Source organism: Solanum dulcamara, chromosome 4 (genome assembly GCF_947179165.1).
Source record: "Solanum dulcamara chromosome 4, daSolDulc1.2, whole genome shotgun sequence".
NCBI lineage: Eukaryota > Viridiplantae > Streptophyta > Magnoliopsida > Solanales > Solanaceae > Solanum > Solanum dulcamara.
The window spans coordinates 75,726,036-75,743,284 of NC_077240.1; the positions used below are offsets into that span (position 1 = coordinate 75,726,036).

The 17,249-nt window shown below is 28.9% G+C and overlaps 2 protein-coding genes across 2 annotated transcripts; one reads left to right on the forward strand and one right to left on the reverse strand.

Moving 5' to 3' along the window:
- Nucleotides 1-2,381: 2,381 nt before the first annotated feature.
- On the reverse strand, nucleotides 2,382-3,964 carry LOC129885107 (uncharacterized). The gene is made up of 2 exons (XM_055959317.1): nucleotides 3,808-3,964; nucleotides 2,382-2,833 (listed from the first exon to the last, which is right to left on the reverse strand). The coding sequence occupies exons 1-2, from the start codon at nucleotides 3,913-3,915 to the stop codon at nucleotides 2,636-2,638; spliced, it is 306 nt and encodes a 101-aa protein (XP_055815292.1). The 5' UTR covers nucleotides 3,916-3,964; the 3' UTR covers nucleotides 2,382-2,635.
- Nucleotides 3,965-11,609: 7,645 nt separating this feature from the next.
- LOC129887615 (uncharacterized) lies at nucleotides 11,610-14,106 on the forward strand. The gene is made up of 4 exons (XM_055962780.1): nucleotides 11,610-11,880; nucleotides 12,389-12,600; nucleotides 13,022-13,283; nucleotides 13,391-14,106. The coding sequence occupies exons 1-4, from the start codon at nucleotides 11,713-11,715 to the stop codon at nucleotides 13,718-13,720; spliced, it is 972 nt and encodes a 323-aa protein (XP_055818755.1). The 5' UTR covers nucleotides 11,610-11,712; the 3' UTR covers nucleotides 13,721-14,106.
- The last annotated feature ends 3,143 nt before the right edge of the window (nucleotides 14,107-17,249 follow it).

Below are 17,249 nucleotides of genomic sequence, written 5' to 3' on the forward strand. Positions count from 1 at the left end.
ATTGTGTAGATTAGCATTGGCTCAACATTGTTTTTAGAAAACGTTCAAATATGTCATCGAACTTTGAGAAAAAGATTTATTTATGTTATTAGTTAAAAAATTGGCTTATTTGTGCCATTGAATTTGAGAAAAGACTCATTCATGCCATTATTTCTTAACTCTATTTTGCAAAATTAATTTTTACACGTGGCCAATTATAATTCGATCACGTCATTTTTTATTTTTTAAAAATAAGATTCTAAAATCACTTGTGGAATTAAAAAAATATTCCCAAAAAAAATGAAAATTAGTCCCAAAATTTTAAAAATTTGTTTTGCTTCATGTTTTTACTATTGTTTTTGACACTAGATCCTTGTTCCCTAGTGTCTTTTGAGTCTATGTTCAAAATTTCAACTGACTTGAAGTTGTGGACATTGTTTTATCATTAAAGAACGTTGAGGTTTTGAAACTTTGAAGAAATTTCAAGTGAGTCTTGTTGAGTTAGGTTGAATTCGAACTCAAAAGATATTGAGTTTTGGTATCTAGCTCGGAGCAATGCTACTCTTAAAATTTGAGGTGATTTCATGAAGAATTGAGGAAGTTGAAAATTTGAGAGTTCTTGATGTTTTTCATGTGTTCTTGGTGTTATTGAGGAAGAAAGAGCAAAAATAGTACATTTGATCCAAAACTCTAACTGAAAAGTGTTGAAAATTGTTTCAGGTCTTGTTGAGTTAGCTTGAATTTTTTTTTTTAAAAAAAAAATAATGTCATGACTGAATTATAATTGGTCACGTGTAAAAATAATTTTGAATAGAAGAAAATGATACATTTTCAGATTTCTAATGTATAAAAATAAAGATATTGTATGTATAAAAATGGAAATCTCTAATAAAAGAGGACATAAAATTAAAAGTAAATTTGTAAAGGGATAATAAATCAGATCTCATCTTCCAAAATTGAGATATTTGTAGTTTTCGAGAACAATTACTACTAAGAATAAATTGGGAGAAAATATTGTCTTAAACTTTTGAAATGACAAATAATGGAGAGTATAAATAAAATGTAATAATCAAAAAGCTCTTATTAATATTTTTTTAAAAAAACGTATACAACAAAAACACGATAACTAATATGGATCGAAGAGAGTAATGAGTTAATTAACGTGTTTAATCGTTCATCCTATCGTTGATTAATCAAAATCGAAATTGATGGCTATTCTACTCTATTTAGAAGAGTGTGTAGAATTAACATGTGTGCTTAATTGCGTTTAATGTGAAAAATAGTAATTTTAATAATTGACTTTTGCCTTTTAATATTTGTGATTCTACCTATCTTTCAATATATGAATTAAAAAAAAGTAATAAGAGTTAGCAAAATAAAATAATATTAAAAGTTTAAGAACATGTTTAATAACACAATAATTTAAAATTCTAAATATAAAGTTAAAGATCTAAATTATAATATCTCTAGCCTAAATAATTTTAAATTCCCAATCATATGCCCTAATATAATGATTTATATTGTAGATTTTAATCTTATACTATAAATTCCTAAATTGCAAATATGAAGTGTTAAGCTTAGTGCATGTTTGGATTAACTTATCTTTAGCTTATAAGTTGCTTTAGATAAATTAAGTTAATCAAACTCAATTATATTTTTGGGCTTATTTTAAGCACAGCGTAATTTTAAATGTAAACTTTACCTAAATCCCATAATGGAAAAGTCTAATTACTATACATCCCTCATTGTATCAAAATTATCCGATATCCCCTTTTTTCAACTTTTCTGATACATTAGTTTTGTATCTGATACATCAATTATCTAATGAGTAATTAATAAAGATCATCTATTTATGGATAATATCTTAATATAAGGGATGATTGGTTCTTTAAATCAATTACTAATCTAATTAATGGGATTAATTTGGTTAAAAAAATAACGGTTGTGAAGTTGAAGATTCAAGCCAAAAAAACAGAGCATAAATTCAAACCAACTTCGATTTCAATTTTTTTCCAGTTTTGGTGATACATAAGTTATGTATCTGATACATCAATTGTTAAAAAAATCAATTGTTATGTCCATGAAGATTCAAGCCAAAAAACAGAGCGTCGTCTCGAATGGAAAAAACAGAGCATCAATTCATACCGAATTTGATTTCAGTTATTTTTTCACTTTTGTTGATACATAAGTTATGTATCTGATACATAACTTTAGCTATAGAATAGTTAATGTACATCAGCTATTTATGGATAAAAGATTGGCTCTTTATATCAATTACTGATCTATTAAAGAAGGCGACAGTTATGTACGTGAATTTTAAAAATTAATGTATCGAAATAATTAAATATTGAGAAATGAGAATCTGATACATGTGCATGATGTATCATAATAAATAAAACTTGATTCATGTATCAGAATTCACAAAATGTGACACTTATGAATATTATACTCGATACAAGTTTGATACAGTAGAAATATAAAACATAAACTTTGATTTTATATTCGATTTTGACACCAGAGAAAAACATAGTAAATCTGATGTATGGAAATATTAAAACATATTAAATCTGATACATTACAGTTTATGTATCAGATACATTAAAAGAATCAGAATCACCTAAAATGTTTACTATAAAAAAAAACTACTGGACATCAATCAGTTCTCCTTGGTTTGGAGAGATGTCTCTCCTAGTTTTTTTTGGATCGTCGTTATCGCTAACACAACCATCCATGGCCTTCTGACAACAATATCTCCACCTATTGATGATTCAAAATCATCAAGAAAATTAGCCCTATATGCCGTTCCGAATCTCAATGGGTGGGACGGGATCTTCTTGATGACGTATTTCATTCCCTGCATTGACATGAAAATGGTTAAATACAACTTGAACTTTATACATAAATACGATGTATCATATGCATTAAAATATCTGATGCATGAGATGAGAATCTGATACATACAGAAGATGTATCAGAAACAATTATATATTATATTCTAATACATAAATGTAGAAGTATCAGAATCATTAAAACTTTAAACATCAAAAAATGACACTTACACATGATGTATCAGAAATAGTAAATCTCCAAAAAATTGCATTTGAAAAAAATATTATGTATCTGATACATAAATGTATATGTATCAGAATCATTAAAACTTGAAAATAACAAATACTGAGACTTAAAGATGATGTATCAAAAATAATAATTCTCAAAAAATTGCATATGAAACAGACATTATGTATCTGATACATAAATGCAGATGTATCAGAATCATTAAACTTGAAATAACAAAAACTGAGACTTAAACATAATGTATTAGAAATAGTAAATCTCAAATAATTGCATTTGAAAAAGACATTATGTATCTGATACATAAATGATATGTATCAGCTTCGTTAAAACTTGAAACAACAGAAACTGACACTTAAACATGATGTATCAGAAATAGAAAATCTCCAAAAAAATACATTTGAAAAAGACATTATGTATCTGATACATAAATGTATATGTATCAGAATCATTAAAAATTAAAACAACAGAAACTGACACTTAAACATGATGTATCAGAAATAGAAAATCTCCAAAAAAATACATTTGAAAAAGACATTATGTATCTGATACATAAATGTATATGTATCAGAATCATTAAAAATTAAAACAACAGAAACTGACACTTAAACATGATGTATCAGAAATATAAAATCTCCAAAAAAAATTCCTTTTAAAAATACATTATGAATCTGATACATAAATGATATGTATCAGAATCATTAAAACCTTCACAAAATTTTCATTCTAAAACAAAAAACTTAATTGAACACATACCTTTGGGAGATTAGGGCGTGTTGTAACCCCTTCAATCTTGTTGTCTATTTCTTTGGGTGCATGTTTAACTGTAGCTTTCGACTTCAATTTCTCACGTAGCTTATTCATCACTGTTGGATCGTTACGATGTTTGGATCTAACTTCGTCGTAACCTTCCCAAGACAAATTAGAACCAGGAGAAACAAGAATTCGTTGATTTTTAGTGGATTGTTTGAGACCATGAACGGATTCCATTGAAGGAATGAGAAACAAAAACAGAAAGATTTACAGAAGAAAACAAATGATAAAAATTTAGAAGATTTTTCAAAGATTTTCAGAAGAAATCAAAATATACAAATTTTAGGAGAAATCAGATTGAATGAGGATGAAGTAAAATTCCATATAAGGAAAGATTGAAATATACCTTATTTGGAACCTTGAAATTGATTAACAGTTGAAGAGTAACAAATTAACTAGAGCAAATTAGGGCAAGAATAAAGGAATAGGCGGATGTATCAGAGAGGTATAGAGAGAGAAAGAAAAAAGAGGAAATTTGGAATTTTTTTGGTGTATATGGAAATAAAAGTAAATATATTAGGGAAATATGTGTAAAAGGGTAATTTTACCATTTTAAATTGGTCAATGAAACACTCAAAAGAGTTTAAAACAAATTATAAGTTGTTTTCAATAACTTATAAGTCAATCCAAACGGACTCTTAGATATAAATACTATTTCATGCATTTCATTTTACTTAGATATGTTTAACTAATATGAAATTTAAAAAATAATTAATATTTTTTTAAAAAAAATTAACCAAAAATTTTAAGTTTTTAATATAGTTTATTATGATCATTATTGGAGAAAAAGCTCACAATAGTCTCTTATCTTTGGGTTAAGATTCAAAGTCATCCTTTAGTTTTCATATTGAGCACTAATAGTCCCTCATATTTGCAATATTAGTGTACTTTTGGTCCTCCCTCAAACTTTTGCCTATTTTTTAAAATTAATTTTGTCCACAATTTTATGTATAGAATGTTCAACCATCTTTTTATATATATATATATGTATAACTTACATAAATCACATAGTGTAAAGGGTTAATTACTATTTTTCCCTACCCTTTTTTCAATTTACAAAAATCTCTTAAAAACATGATAATTCGAATACATTAATTTAGTAATTCGGATACATTCATTCAGTAATTCAGATACATTAATTCAGTAATTCAGATACATTAATTGTGATTTTATTTATCAGCAGGTAACATTTAAAGCATGATACATTGAACATAGAGATACTTTATGAATCAGAATTAATGTATCTGAAATACTGAATTAAGGGAGTATAATTAGATAATTTTTCCTATATATATATTTACTAGTAATAACAACTCCATGTGAGAGAAAGCTAGAAGAAGAACACATTTTCTGTTCAGAAGGAATATTATTGTAGCTAACCAAGAAAACCTTGACATATATATGACATTGTAAGAAAAGAAAAATTTATACTATTGCACATGAAATCGACGTGATGAACCTCTCAATTATAACTACAATAATATTTCTACTAAACAGAATAAGGTGTTTTTCTTCTCACCTTCTCTCACATGAAATTATTATTTCTACTAAATATATAAAAAGACAATTGAACATTTCATACATAAAATTACGGACAAAATCAATATTAAAAATAGATAAAAATTTCAAAAAAGATAAAAAATGCATCAATATTGCAAACCTAACGAATTACTAGTGCTCTACTCAAAAATGACTTTGAATTTTGATCCAAGGATAAGGGACTATTTTGAGCTTTTTCTCTTATTATTGAGACCGTGCTTGAACGAGGCTAATTCAATCCAGTTTAAATTTAAAAGTGGAACAAAAAGTGAACTGTGCCGAATTTTTTCCACCTATTAAAGAGGGTTATATTTATTTAAATCTTAATTTTGTATTAAAAAGTGATGATTCCGCAAATATATTTCAAATTTTAATTAAAGGGCAGTCCGGTGCACTAAAGCTCCCGCTATGTGCAGGGTCCAGAAAATTTTACCAGTTACTCCAAGGCTCTTCTTCAAATTTTAATTAAACACTAAAAAGAAATGTTTCACCACTAAATGATATTGTGCAGTGGATGAATGATTTTTTCTTAATCATAGATCTGAAAATCAAGTCTTGAATATGAAAAAAATCTTAAATAGAGAAAATTATCTCTCAAATGGGATCTTATTCAATACAAATTCGAATTAATCAAATTTAAATATGAGTATCAAACATGAAAATGAGTGGAAAAAATGGTCCTCCCGCACCATTTTTACAACCAAGAATACAATGACGTGTTGTTGTCTTTCCTACTCAAAAGGTTCAATTAATGAGGTCTATTATTATTTTACAAAGCGTGTACAATGAGGTGTAAAACGAATAATTATTTTTGAAATTATCCTTACTAATTATATTTTGTAAATTTAAATTTAACTACTAAAATTTTATATAGTTACTTAATAATAAAATTAATATCGAAAGATCATAATAAATATTTTTAATTTACTAAAATAGAGCAAATAGGAAAATTTTATTTTGAATTAAAGACCGAGAAAAAAAAACAGGAGTATACAATAGAAAAATAGAGTAATATATTAACAATTCCTAATTTTGAAAAGGATGTAAAGGAATTATTTATTTTCCTCCAAAGTTATTACGCTGGATCCGTCCAAAGGTAAATGGATTCTCAATCTCAATATATATACTAGATAATCTTTGACCATATGTGCACAGACTCAATATTTACCTAATTATTGAATATTTCATCCCTAGGATAGTCTTGTATTTTATTAATTTATTGTAGAATTTGGACCTAACAATTAAGTAAGAAGTGATGGAAACGACAAAACTTATGAATGCAGAAGATTCTATTGAAACAGAAATCTTAATGATTCACCGGTCGAAATGACCGCACGTAACAACTTGGAGCAATATCAACCACACTCCTGACTCAAGTGTGTTACCCAAAAATGAGAAATTAATATAAGAATGTTAAATTATGTGTTCCTAAATCATTGCATAGTAAGTTGCAGTAATTATGGGGATATCCAACAATGAATGTATTATAAATGATTTTTTAGTCAGATCTTGATGAGCATGTATTTTTCTTCAATGATCTCTTTATTATCTTGGGATGACTGGAAACTTCCTATTTTTTCTTGTAGTGAAAAAACTAGTGATACCAAAAAAACTCATGATCTGTCTATAGTCATGAAATTATATCTGACTGCTAATATCTCATATATTCAAGACAGATCGTGTAAGATTCTGTATGCTAATACCACACATCGGTCCAGAATTTCAATTACATGTGAATGTAAAGGAAATACTAAATATGATAGCATGGAAGAAACCTCTCAAGTAAAGAAACTTTTAAAATTAAATTAGAGGAAACCACATTCTCTATCAATTTAAATTGTACAATAAGCATTGTGGAATGTATCATAAACTTAGGCTTATTTATTGACACGTGATTATATATTTCTTTCTCTGCTTCCTCAGGTAAAGCCTGTGCAACAACGTTTCTTCCTTGAAAAAACCGCAATTATCCAAAAATATTTACCATTATTGTTGGCGAAAAGCTCCTAATTCAGCACTAAACTCTTTTCTTCAGCACAAAAATAGTCAAGCAAACCAAAAAACAAAGCCCTCCCACATACTGTTAACAGAAATAAGGAACAAAATTTGAAGGTGTATTCTCTAAGAAGTGGAGAAAAGAAACGTTAGCAATTGCTCATTAATAGTAGAAAAGAAATGTGCTCATTATTTATTTTGTTTTTTCCTCTTTTCTTCCTTTTGTTTTTTTCTTTTTTCTATTTGTGGAGGGGGTTGGTTGTTTTTTGTTGATTTCTGTCTGGAATTTGTGGAACTCCTACTAAATTCAGATTGTGCAAGTATTGCAACATTCATTTAGGGGTGACACTTCCAACGATTTTTTTTTCAATATCCAAATTTCGAATTCAAGATCTCTAGTTAAGAGTTTAGTCTCATTACTGCACCACAATTCATATCGATGAAGTGGGTTGGTTAGAAGTATTCAAAAGTCTAAACTTCCTTGAAAGTTAAGATTGCTATTATATGCCTTGTTTATCTTTTTTCTTTTTTCTTCTTTTTCGTTTGGGGTTGGGGTAGGAGGGGGGGAGGGGTTGGAGGGTTAAAGTAAGTTTTGAAATTCAACTTAATATCTTTCTAGAATTTATTTGTTGTCTATATATTATCTGATATCTCCTTTTTCACACGATTAATTTATTGACTTTCTTAAGTCAATAACACATTAATTGTGCGTGTTTAGTTAGATCTCCTAATCTAATGTAATGAATAATAAGGTGAAAAATTTAACCTTAGCTAAGAAAGTCCAGCTTAGGCTTTACAGAATAGCTAGATGAAAGACTTCAGCTTAAATGTTTTAGGAAAGAAAAATCCTAATTTGAATTCGCATAAAAAATATTATTATAAGATTGAAACACTTTTCTATTAAAAATGATTTTATTTTTAAAGTTTAATTTCGAAATTCTTAATAAAAAATAAAGAAATGTCTTATTAATCGACTTACTAACTTTTATGAAAATAAGAATGTCAAGGGAAAAACAGAAAGAAATAAAAAAGAATCAAAGCACATGTTTTCATTGGCCTAAAAGTATATTATTATGCACAACCAATTGCAATATAATATATTGTAATATTGTCCACCACATAATTTCATGTGCACAAAACTCAAGAATAATAATTCAACCAATAAATAAACAAAAAAAAACTCAAGAATAATGAAAGCATATTGCACTGGAACGTGGCTATATAATGGAGTATTCTAACCATATTTTTATTTTTAATAAATTATAGCAAACACCCCTATTATCAGGGAAGATCCAAAGGTATTAGTAGAGGATTTTCGAGAATTCATTAACATTTATTTTAAATTCAGTTATTATATTGTGAATTTATTAATTATATAAGAAATGGATAGTTGAAATTTGGAAATCGACAATTACTATGACAAAGAAGGAACATTATTTCGATGTTTTTGTGTTTAACGTGGGATCGATTCCCCTTGAAGTTAGATATTCTTTGTATTTTTAAATTTAATATTTATACGTTTTATATTGAAAAATTCTTTCACATGTATAATGATGTTATTGCTGTTTTTCAAAATTAATAACTAAACCCCTTATATAAGGTAAATCTTACGAAAATGAAAATCCATCCAACTAAGTAAATTTAAATACTTGAAGGGGGAAAGGAAATATTCAAAATAAATAAAAATTTGAGAATTTCCTATATAATTCTTTTTTTTTTTTGGAAAAAATACATATAGAATGTTCCAAATGTATAAAAGTTATTAGTAGTAATTAATATATCTTATTAAATAATTTGTGAATATTTTCTATTTAATTTTTTTTGAAAGATACATGTTTCAACAAAAAATAATAATCAAAGGCATGAATTAAAATTTTCAATTAAAATGATTATGCTCTTTCTTACATTTTCATAAAATTAAATTTTACAAATCTTTACTTTTGGTTTTAATTTGTCTTTTGGTTATTCTATTTTAATGTATTAATTAGCTACATATGTGTCCCTTACTGTTCAAATCTAAACACTTAATACACTAGTAAATGAAAATATTATTAAACCTAATCGTTTTGTAGAATATTTATAAATGATGTGTAAATATTTGATTTTCTTTTCTCATTGATTCAATCAAAAAAATCTCTAAAAATAACCATCGACCATTTTTTTTAGTGAAAAATATCAGTTAAAAAATATTATTTTTTTAGTAGTTGTTATTACCCTATTTAGTTCCCAAGATTTTAAATTTTTTTGACTAACATATTATAACCAAATGGAATTGACTCGAGTCTTCAAGTTCTTCATGTGTTTTCATAAAGTATTGGAAAATAAAAAGATTAAGCATACAGAAGAAATGATGTTTTGGTTTTCTTTAATAAATAATTGCTTCATTATCTTAGAAAGAATAAATAATCAACATATAGAAAAAATTTCTTCGAGCGTTGTCCCAAAAATAGTCTTGCAATGCGCGAATTCAAATTAGTTGAAGCTTTAATATTAGTATTAAATATCGAATGAAAAATCAAACAAATTAGAAAAAACTACATAAAATAATTTAATAAGATAAACTCTTAAAATACTCCGTTAAAAGGCGTGTAGTCAACATGGGTCAATTAAAATAAAAAAAAGAGATAAGTGTCAAAAATACACCTAAACTATCACTTTTTAATTTGAGAAAACACACATCTTTCTTTTATTTCACTCTCATCATGGTGTGTGTGCTACACTCTCTCTTTCATTTTAAAATTTTGTCACATCACACTCTACATAGATAAAATAGTTCACCTAGACAAAAATTAAATAAATTTTTAGAATTAATTTAAATTAAATATTAAAGTATTACTATCCTACCCTCAAAAAAATATAAAATATAATATAAATTATTTTTATTACCCCACTCCACCTATTTTTCTCACCATACTCCCCCCTCCCCCCCCTCCTCCACAATTTTTTTGTTTTATTTTTATTTTCTAAGTTTCTTTTATAAAAGTTTTTTAAAAAAATTCTTACTTCATCTTCCCCCTCCCCCTTCAAATAATAATTTAGATCTTATTTTTATATTTATTTTTTTTAAAAAAATTCTACCCCGCCACACCTAACCCTCCGCTTTCAATTTTTTTCTCGTTTTGTGATAGATACATACACATGAGTGAGAAAAAATTAAATTTTTTTAAAAAAAATAATTTCGTTTTTTTAAAAAATAACTTCTTTTGGGGGGGATAGAAATACTTTAGTTTTAACTTTTAAGTAATATTAATAGTTTATTTAATTTGTATCAATATAGAATATTTTAGCCATGTGGCAAAAAAAATTCAAAAAAATAGAGAGAGTGTATTACTTTAGAAGTGATAGTTTAGGTATGAAACTCACATTCCCAAATAGTTTAGATATGAAACTCGAAAAAAAAGAAGATAGTTTAAATGTGTTTTTTATACTTACCTCTAAAAAAAAAAAAAAATACACCACTCTTCCTTTATCTTTTTTTTTTTTTTTTTTTTTTTTTTTTTGGGAACAAAACCTTGCATCTCACACCTAAAAAGAAAACTTTAAAAAAATTAGAAAATATTTTTTTTGAGATTCTTACGTAAATGTACAAGTCAAACAAATAAACAGCTCATCGTAAATATAGCGCAATAAAATTTCCACAACCAGAATAGCTAAATTGTTTGTGGGGGGGATGTCGGTGGCCCAAAATATCCTCTTACGTACCCTACCTAAATAAAAAGAAAAAGGAAAAACACCACGAAGTTTCCTTTTCAAGGAATCCATCCCCAACCCCCTCAACCAACAACAAAAAAAAAAATTAAAAATTGTAATTTATAATATTCTCTTAGTCTCAATTTACTTAGCATAAAATTTGATTAGGGACGGAGTTTTTTTTTAAAAAAGAAAAACTCTTAAAAATATAGGGTCACTAACAAGTCTTGCATAGTTATGAAAATGTAAATCGTCTATTAAGCATAAACAAATTTAAAATTTAATTATTTTTAAATATATAAAGATGATTTTTTTTTGAACAAACTAAATAAAGATGTGTCACATAAATTGAAATAAAAAAATTATTATTACATCATTATTAAATATTTAAATTTTATTTTTTAAAAAACCTTAAAATTTTCATATTTAAATTCACCATCAAATAAAAAAGAAATTCTAACGGTACCATATAAAAGGTAGTATTTGAGAGTTTTACAAAGGAACTTTCTTGTTGAAGGGCCCAATGGTCGACCAAAAAGGAGTTGTTTTCTCTTGTATAAAATTGTGAACAGATCTCTAAGGAAAAAACAACTCTCATCTATATAATTTTTTTTCCCTTTCATAATGGTTTCTGCAGAAATTAAACCTAATAGTTCATCAAATATCAAATTAATTGATGGAAGAAAATTGGCTTACAAAGAAAGAGGTGTTCCAAAGGAAAAATCCAATTACAGAATCATTTTTATTCATGGATTTGACAGCTCCAAAGAAAGGGATTTTCTTGCACCCCAGGTAATAATTATCTACACTTCTTGATATGTTTTTGAACAGAATTGTCAAATGGGCGGATTGAATTAAATTTGTGCGAAAAACGTAAAATTAAACAATATATCATGACTCAACTCGCTCAAAATTTATTTGGGTGAAGATCATGTGTTGAATAAATGAGTCATAATTCAATCCGCTCAGTATAACCCAAATGTTCCTTTTTTTCTTGTTTTTCTTTTTGATAAGTAAAGTGTATGTTCTTCTCTTAAATTATTAGTTTAAATTATTCCAAATTTAAGCAATTATGTTGATGGAAAATATGCGGATTGAATTAAATTTGAGCGAAAAACAAGTCAAAACAACATCGATCATGACTCAACCCAGCAACACAACCCAATCTTTAAGAAAAAGAAAAGAAATGTGAAAAGTGTATAGTATATGAAATGTGAATGTCACGTCAACAAACGAGTCATAATCCAACCTGTTAGATATATATATATATATGTTGTTAATATTTGAGAATTTTCGATAGGAACTTATGAACGCACTGGGAATATATATCGTTCAATTCGATCGAGCTGGATACGGAGGAAGTGATCCGAATCCAAAACGATCACTAAGGAGTGAAGCATCAGATATTGAGGAATTAGCAAATCACTTGGAATTGGGATCCAAATTCTACATAATTGGTTTCTCCATGGGATCTTACCCAACCTGGAGTTGCATCAAACACCTATCACATAGGTAACATTCATCGAATCATCGTTACCATCCTTTTTATTCTAATCAATATCAATAATGCAGTTCATTCAACGATAAACTTAAGTCTAAATTGTATTGATAAAGAGATAACATGAAACCTGAATGAACAAAATGTCAAATTGAATTGTATGTTTATTTGCTTGAGCCGAGGGTCTATTAGAAACAGTCTCTCTACCTTCACAGGGTAAGAGTAAGGCTATGTACGCACTACCTGAGTTTGTTGTTGTTGTATATTCATGTCTTTGCTTGAGTCGAGAGTTTATCGGAAACATGCAGTCTCTGTACCATCACAAGGTAAGTGTAAGGCTACGTATGCACCACCCTCCTCAGACTCCACTTATAAGGTTACACTGGGTTTGTTTGTTGTTGTAAATTCATGTCTTCTTTTTGCTGAACTTGGTAGGTTAGCAGGGGTGGCATTTGTGGTTCCCATAGTCAATTACCAATGGCCTTCTCTACCGGAATCTGTATTAAAGGAAGACGAACGGAAGAGGTGGTACAAAAGGATGACTTGGGTTGCAAGATATGCTCCTAAGTTATTGCATTGGTGGATGATCCGAAAAACGTCTCAGTCCTCCTCTACCGATAGTTCAAAACCTACATACTTTACTGACAAGGACTTGGAGCTTTTGAAGAATGCACCTGGATTTCAATTTCTTACCGCGGTAAGGTCAATAACAGTAACTACGTCTTAATTCCAAGCAAGTAAGGTCGGCTTACCATTTCCTGCAAAATTTGAAGTGTTATTTTAACTTGTACTTTCCATCTTCAGGACAAGCTAAAAAGCAGAAGTGTTTTCAACAACCTCCGCAGTGACTTCCTTGTGGCGTTTAGTAAATGGGATTTTGATCCTTTGGAGCTTAGCAATCCTTTTCCTGAAAACGTTAAGCGTCCTGTTCACCTCTGGCACGGGTGTGAAGACAGATTTATTAATTTGAAACTACAAAGACATGTCTCAGAAAGGTTACCTTGGATTCAATATCATGAAGTTTCCGAGGGTGGACATTTGTTGATCTATGATACCGTTGTCTGTGAAGCCATCTTAAAGTCTCTTTTGCTTGGAGAGGACACACCACTCTATACACGTAAATTTTCTTCCTGATTGTCACACCCCTTTTTCGTAAAGACTTAACCATTTCTGTCACTTCGATATTTCAATCAAATCCTGTTTCACATTTTCCATATATCCAAAAGAATTTGATGAAAAAGGGGGTCAAAAGTTCTCCATCTCTTGTACACCACCAGCATTAGGACTCAACAACTGAAAGTTTAACCTTGTGGCTAGCAATTCTTAGTGTGTTCTGTAGAAGATGCAGACTTGATCAATGTCAAAGTACTGGGACAACTAAAAGAAAACAAAGGTTTACAAGACATGGTGAAAGAGAAGTATGAATTGATAGATTTATATATAGTGTGCTCTCTGAGCATGTTTTTTGATGTAGTGAAGGAAAAAGAAGTATATAAAGCACACCAAATGATTATTGATTATATTGCTTACTTATAATTCTCTTATTATAATCTTGATCTATAACTGCAAGCTTCTATATGCTGTATAAAAACTCACCATGTTCTAACTTTTGCATTCAACATTACTTGAGAGGTCAAATTTCATTGAAACTCAAGAATTAATCACTTAATCTTGCCAATTAAATGCAAATACTCTAATGTACTCAATGATAAGCACAAGTTTCGAATCAGATTCCCAATTTCCTTGGATAATGGTGGTGTTCAGGCTAGCTTGTGTGCACCTAGACTATACCATTTCTATCAACTAGAAACTAACCAAATTGCAAGGTTTTGGCATGACTACTTATGTCAATGGGAGAGTGCACACTTTAAGTTAAACATATCTCAATTGCTCTGCATCCCTATAAGCTCAAAAACACATAATTACTTTCTTCTTTCCTTTGTCATTCTGCAACTCTACTGCTTTCTGCAATGTCCATTCCCTAAAAGCTGACTAATAGCTCAATGTTGACCAATAGAAGCAAATTCACCATTATCCTTTTCTAAATAAAACTAAAAAAAACAAAAACAAATAAGCATTTCAAACATGCAGAAGCCCCAAATATTTTAGAAAAATTTGAAGCTCAAGAATAACTACAAAATCTTGAACATCATATTTTTATTTTAGTTTCCCACCAGGTGTCAAATTCTGATTCGCACATAAGCATGACACATTTTTGGAGACGGCGCTCCTAATAGGATTTTTTCTCAAAGAGGGGTCTCAAGTCTCAACCAACATTTTATCACAATACTTATAAAATAACAATTCATCAAATATTATGCAGAGCAATTGTCATTTCAAATAAGGTAGAAAACCAGTAGAAGAAATCCAATAAAATACAAATAAAGAAAAGAGATAATTGCAAAGGGGAAAAGGACTAACCCATTTGAATAAAACAGCAGAAACTTGAAGAGAATCAGAAGGAGAACTCAAATCTCTTTACAAAAAGTACAGCTTTATGTCTTATTCTGAAGTTCAGTTAGGAAGAAAATTGAGTGAAAAATAAGAGAATGACAAAAATGGTCCCTTGTGTTTCTTTGAGGTAGCTTCAAAAATACCCCTCTAAGTATGCATCCAACAGTTTTTAGTACTTTAAATTTGTCAAAAAATAATACTTTAAGTCTTTTAATAATATATATTCATAGTCTTCATTGACCTGAAAAAGCCTATGATAAAGTCTCGAGAAAAGTCTATTAGTGACGTTTGGAGTCTAAAAGTGTGCTGATGGCTTATATTTGGGCGATAAAGAACATGCATGATGGAGTCAAGATTCAAGTCAGGACAATGGGAGACTCGAAGCATTTTTCAGTCGAGATAGAATTGCACTTCGATCAACGTTGAGTCCATTTTATTTGCTCCGGTGATGGATAAACTGACGCGTCATATTTAGGGTGAGGTGCCTTGGTGTATATTATTTTCAAATGACATTGTTTCGATCGAGGAGACTTAAAAGGTGCGGATACAAACTATATATGGACTCTAAAGGGTTTAGGTTGAGCAGGACCAATACAGAGTATTTGAAATGTAAATTCAGCGGTGAGATGCATGAGGCTGGCTAGAAGTGAGACTTGATACTCAATTTATTCCAAGAGTGAAAGATTTAAGTATATGGGGTTCGATTCAAGGAAATGGAGAGATCGACGATGATATCACACATCGTATTGGTGCGGCAAGGATAAAGTGAAGTCTTGCATACGACATCTTGTGTGACAAGAAAAGTACCACCAAAATTAAAGGTTAAATTTTATAGAGTGGTAGTTAAATCATTTTGTTGTAAGAGGCGGAGTGTTAGCCAGTCAAGAACTCCGATGTTCAAAAGATGCAAGTGGCGAAAATGAGAATGTTGAAATGAATGTGTGGTAGGAATAGGATTATTCGGAGTGATATGATTAGCATTAGGATTATTTGGTAAGAAGTGATAGGAATGGCCTCGGTGGTGGACAAGAAGAGGGAAGTGAGACTAAGATGGTTAGAGCATGTGAAGAAGAGAAGTGTGGATGTCCCAGTAAGGAGGTGTGATAGGTTAGATATAGTGGAGGCGAGTAAATGCAGAGGTAGAGGTGTTATGTCTGAAAAAAGACGGTTTAAAATTAATTTCAATTTTATAGAGAAAAAAATAATTTTAGAAAAGAAGAGTCGCCACTTAATTTTTTAAAGAAATTAAGAAAACTTAATTTAAAAGACCCTAACAGATTTAAGTCTTAAAAATTCAGAGAAAAAGGTACGAGGTTCTTATTTCCAGTTTGAGAAGGTGTTAAGCATTCAAAGTGGCCGCTAACGCGCGGTTATCCGACGATTTGAAAATTATTTGACTAACTTTTAAAAATATTAATTTATAAGGAAACAAAGACTTTAAAATTATTTTTTGAAAAAAATGATCAAAACTTAAAAATTGAAAATAATATACATGTATAAAAAAAGAAGTAAAGTTTACCAAATGCCTAAGTAAAGGTAGAAAATCATCTAAAGAGTAATTTAATATGAATTGATTTATCTTTAGGAGAATTTAATTAAGTTAAAACAAATTAAACTAATATCTAAGTAAGCATAAATAACATAAGTGAATAAATTATTACAATTCAAATTAATATAAATAAAATAATAAATAACACATGAAAATATTGCCTGACAGTTAGTTTCTGTAAGCCTGGACTAAGTTGTTGGGCCATCTACGTTTTAGGCCTTAAGCACAATTCCACTGTATATCGCAATTGTATACGCACAGTATATCGGAATGTATATATATTGTATACAGTGTATACAACTTTATTTCTCTATATCGAACTGTATACACACAGTATACCACCTTTTTGTTCCCTGTATATGATGTATATCACTATATATATATATATATTGTATATCTATGTATACAATATTGTTTTCTTGCATATCAGACTATATAGATACTGTATATCAGTGTATACGACACTGTTTTCCACCTGTATTCCGTGTATACAGACCAATATCAATATATAAATCATGAATATTATCTTCTTTTCCATTTATCAACTTTTCAGCAATTCAAACAAGATGATGGAGACTCAAAATAAATGGAAAAGAAGATAGATAAATGAAAAAGAAGATAATATTCCATTTATCAACTTTCCAGCAATTCAAACAAGAT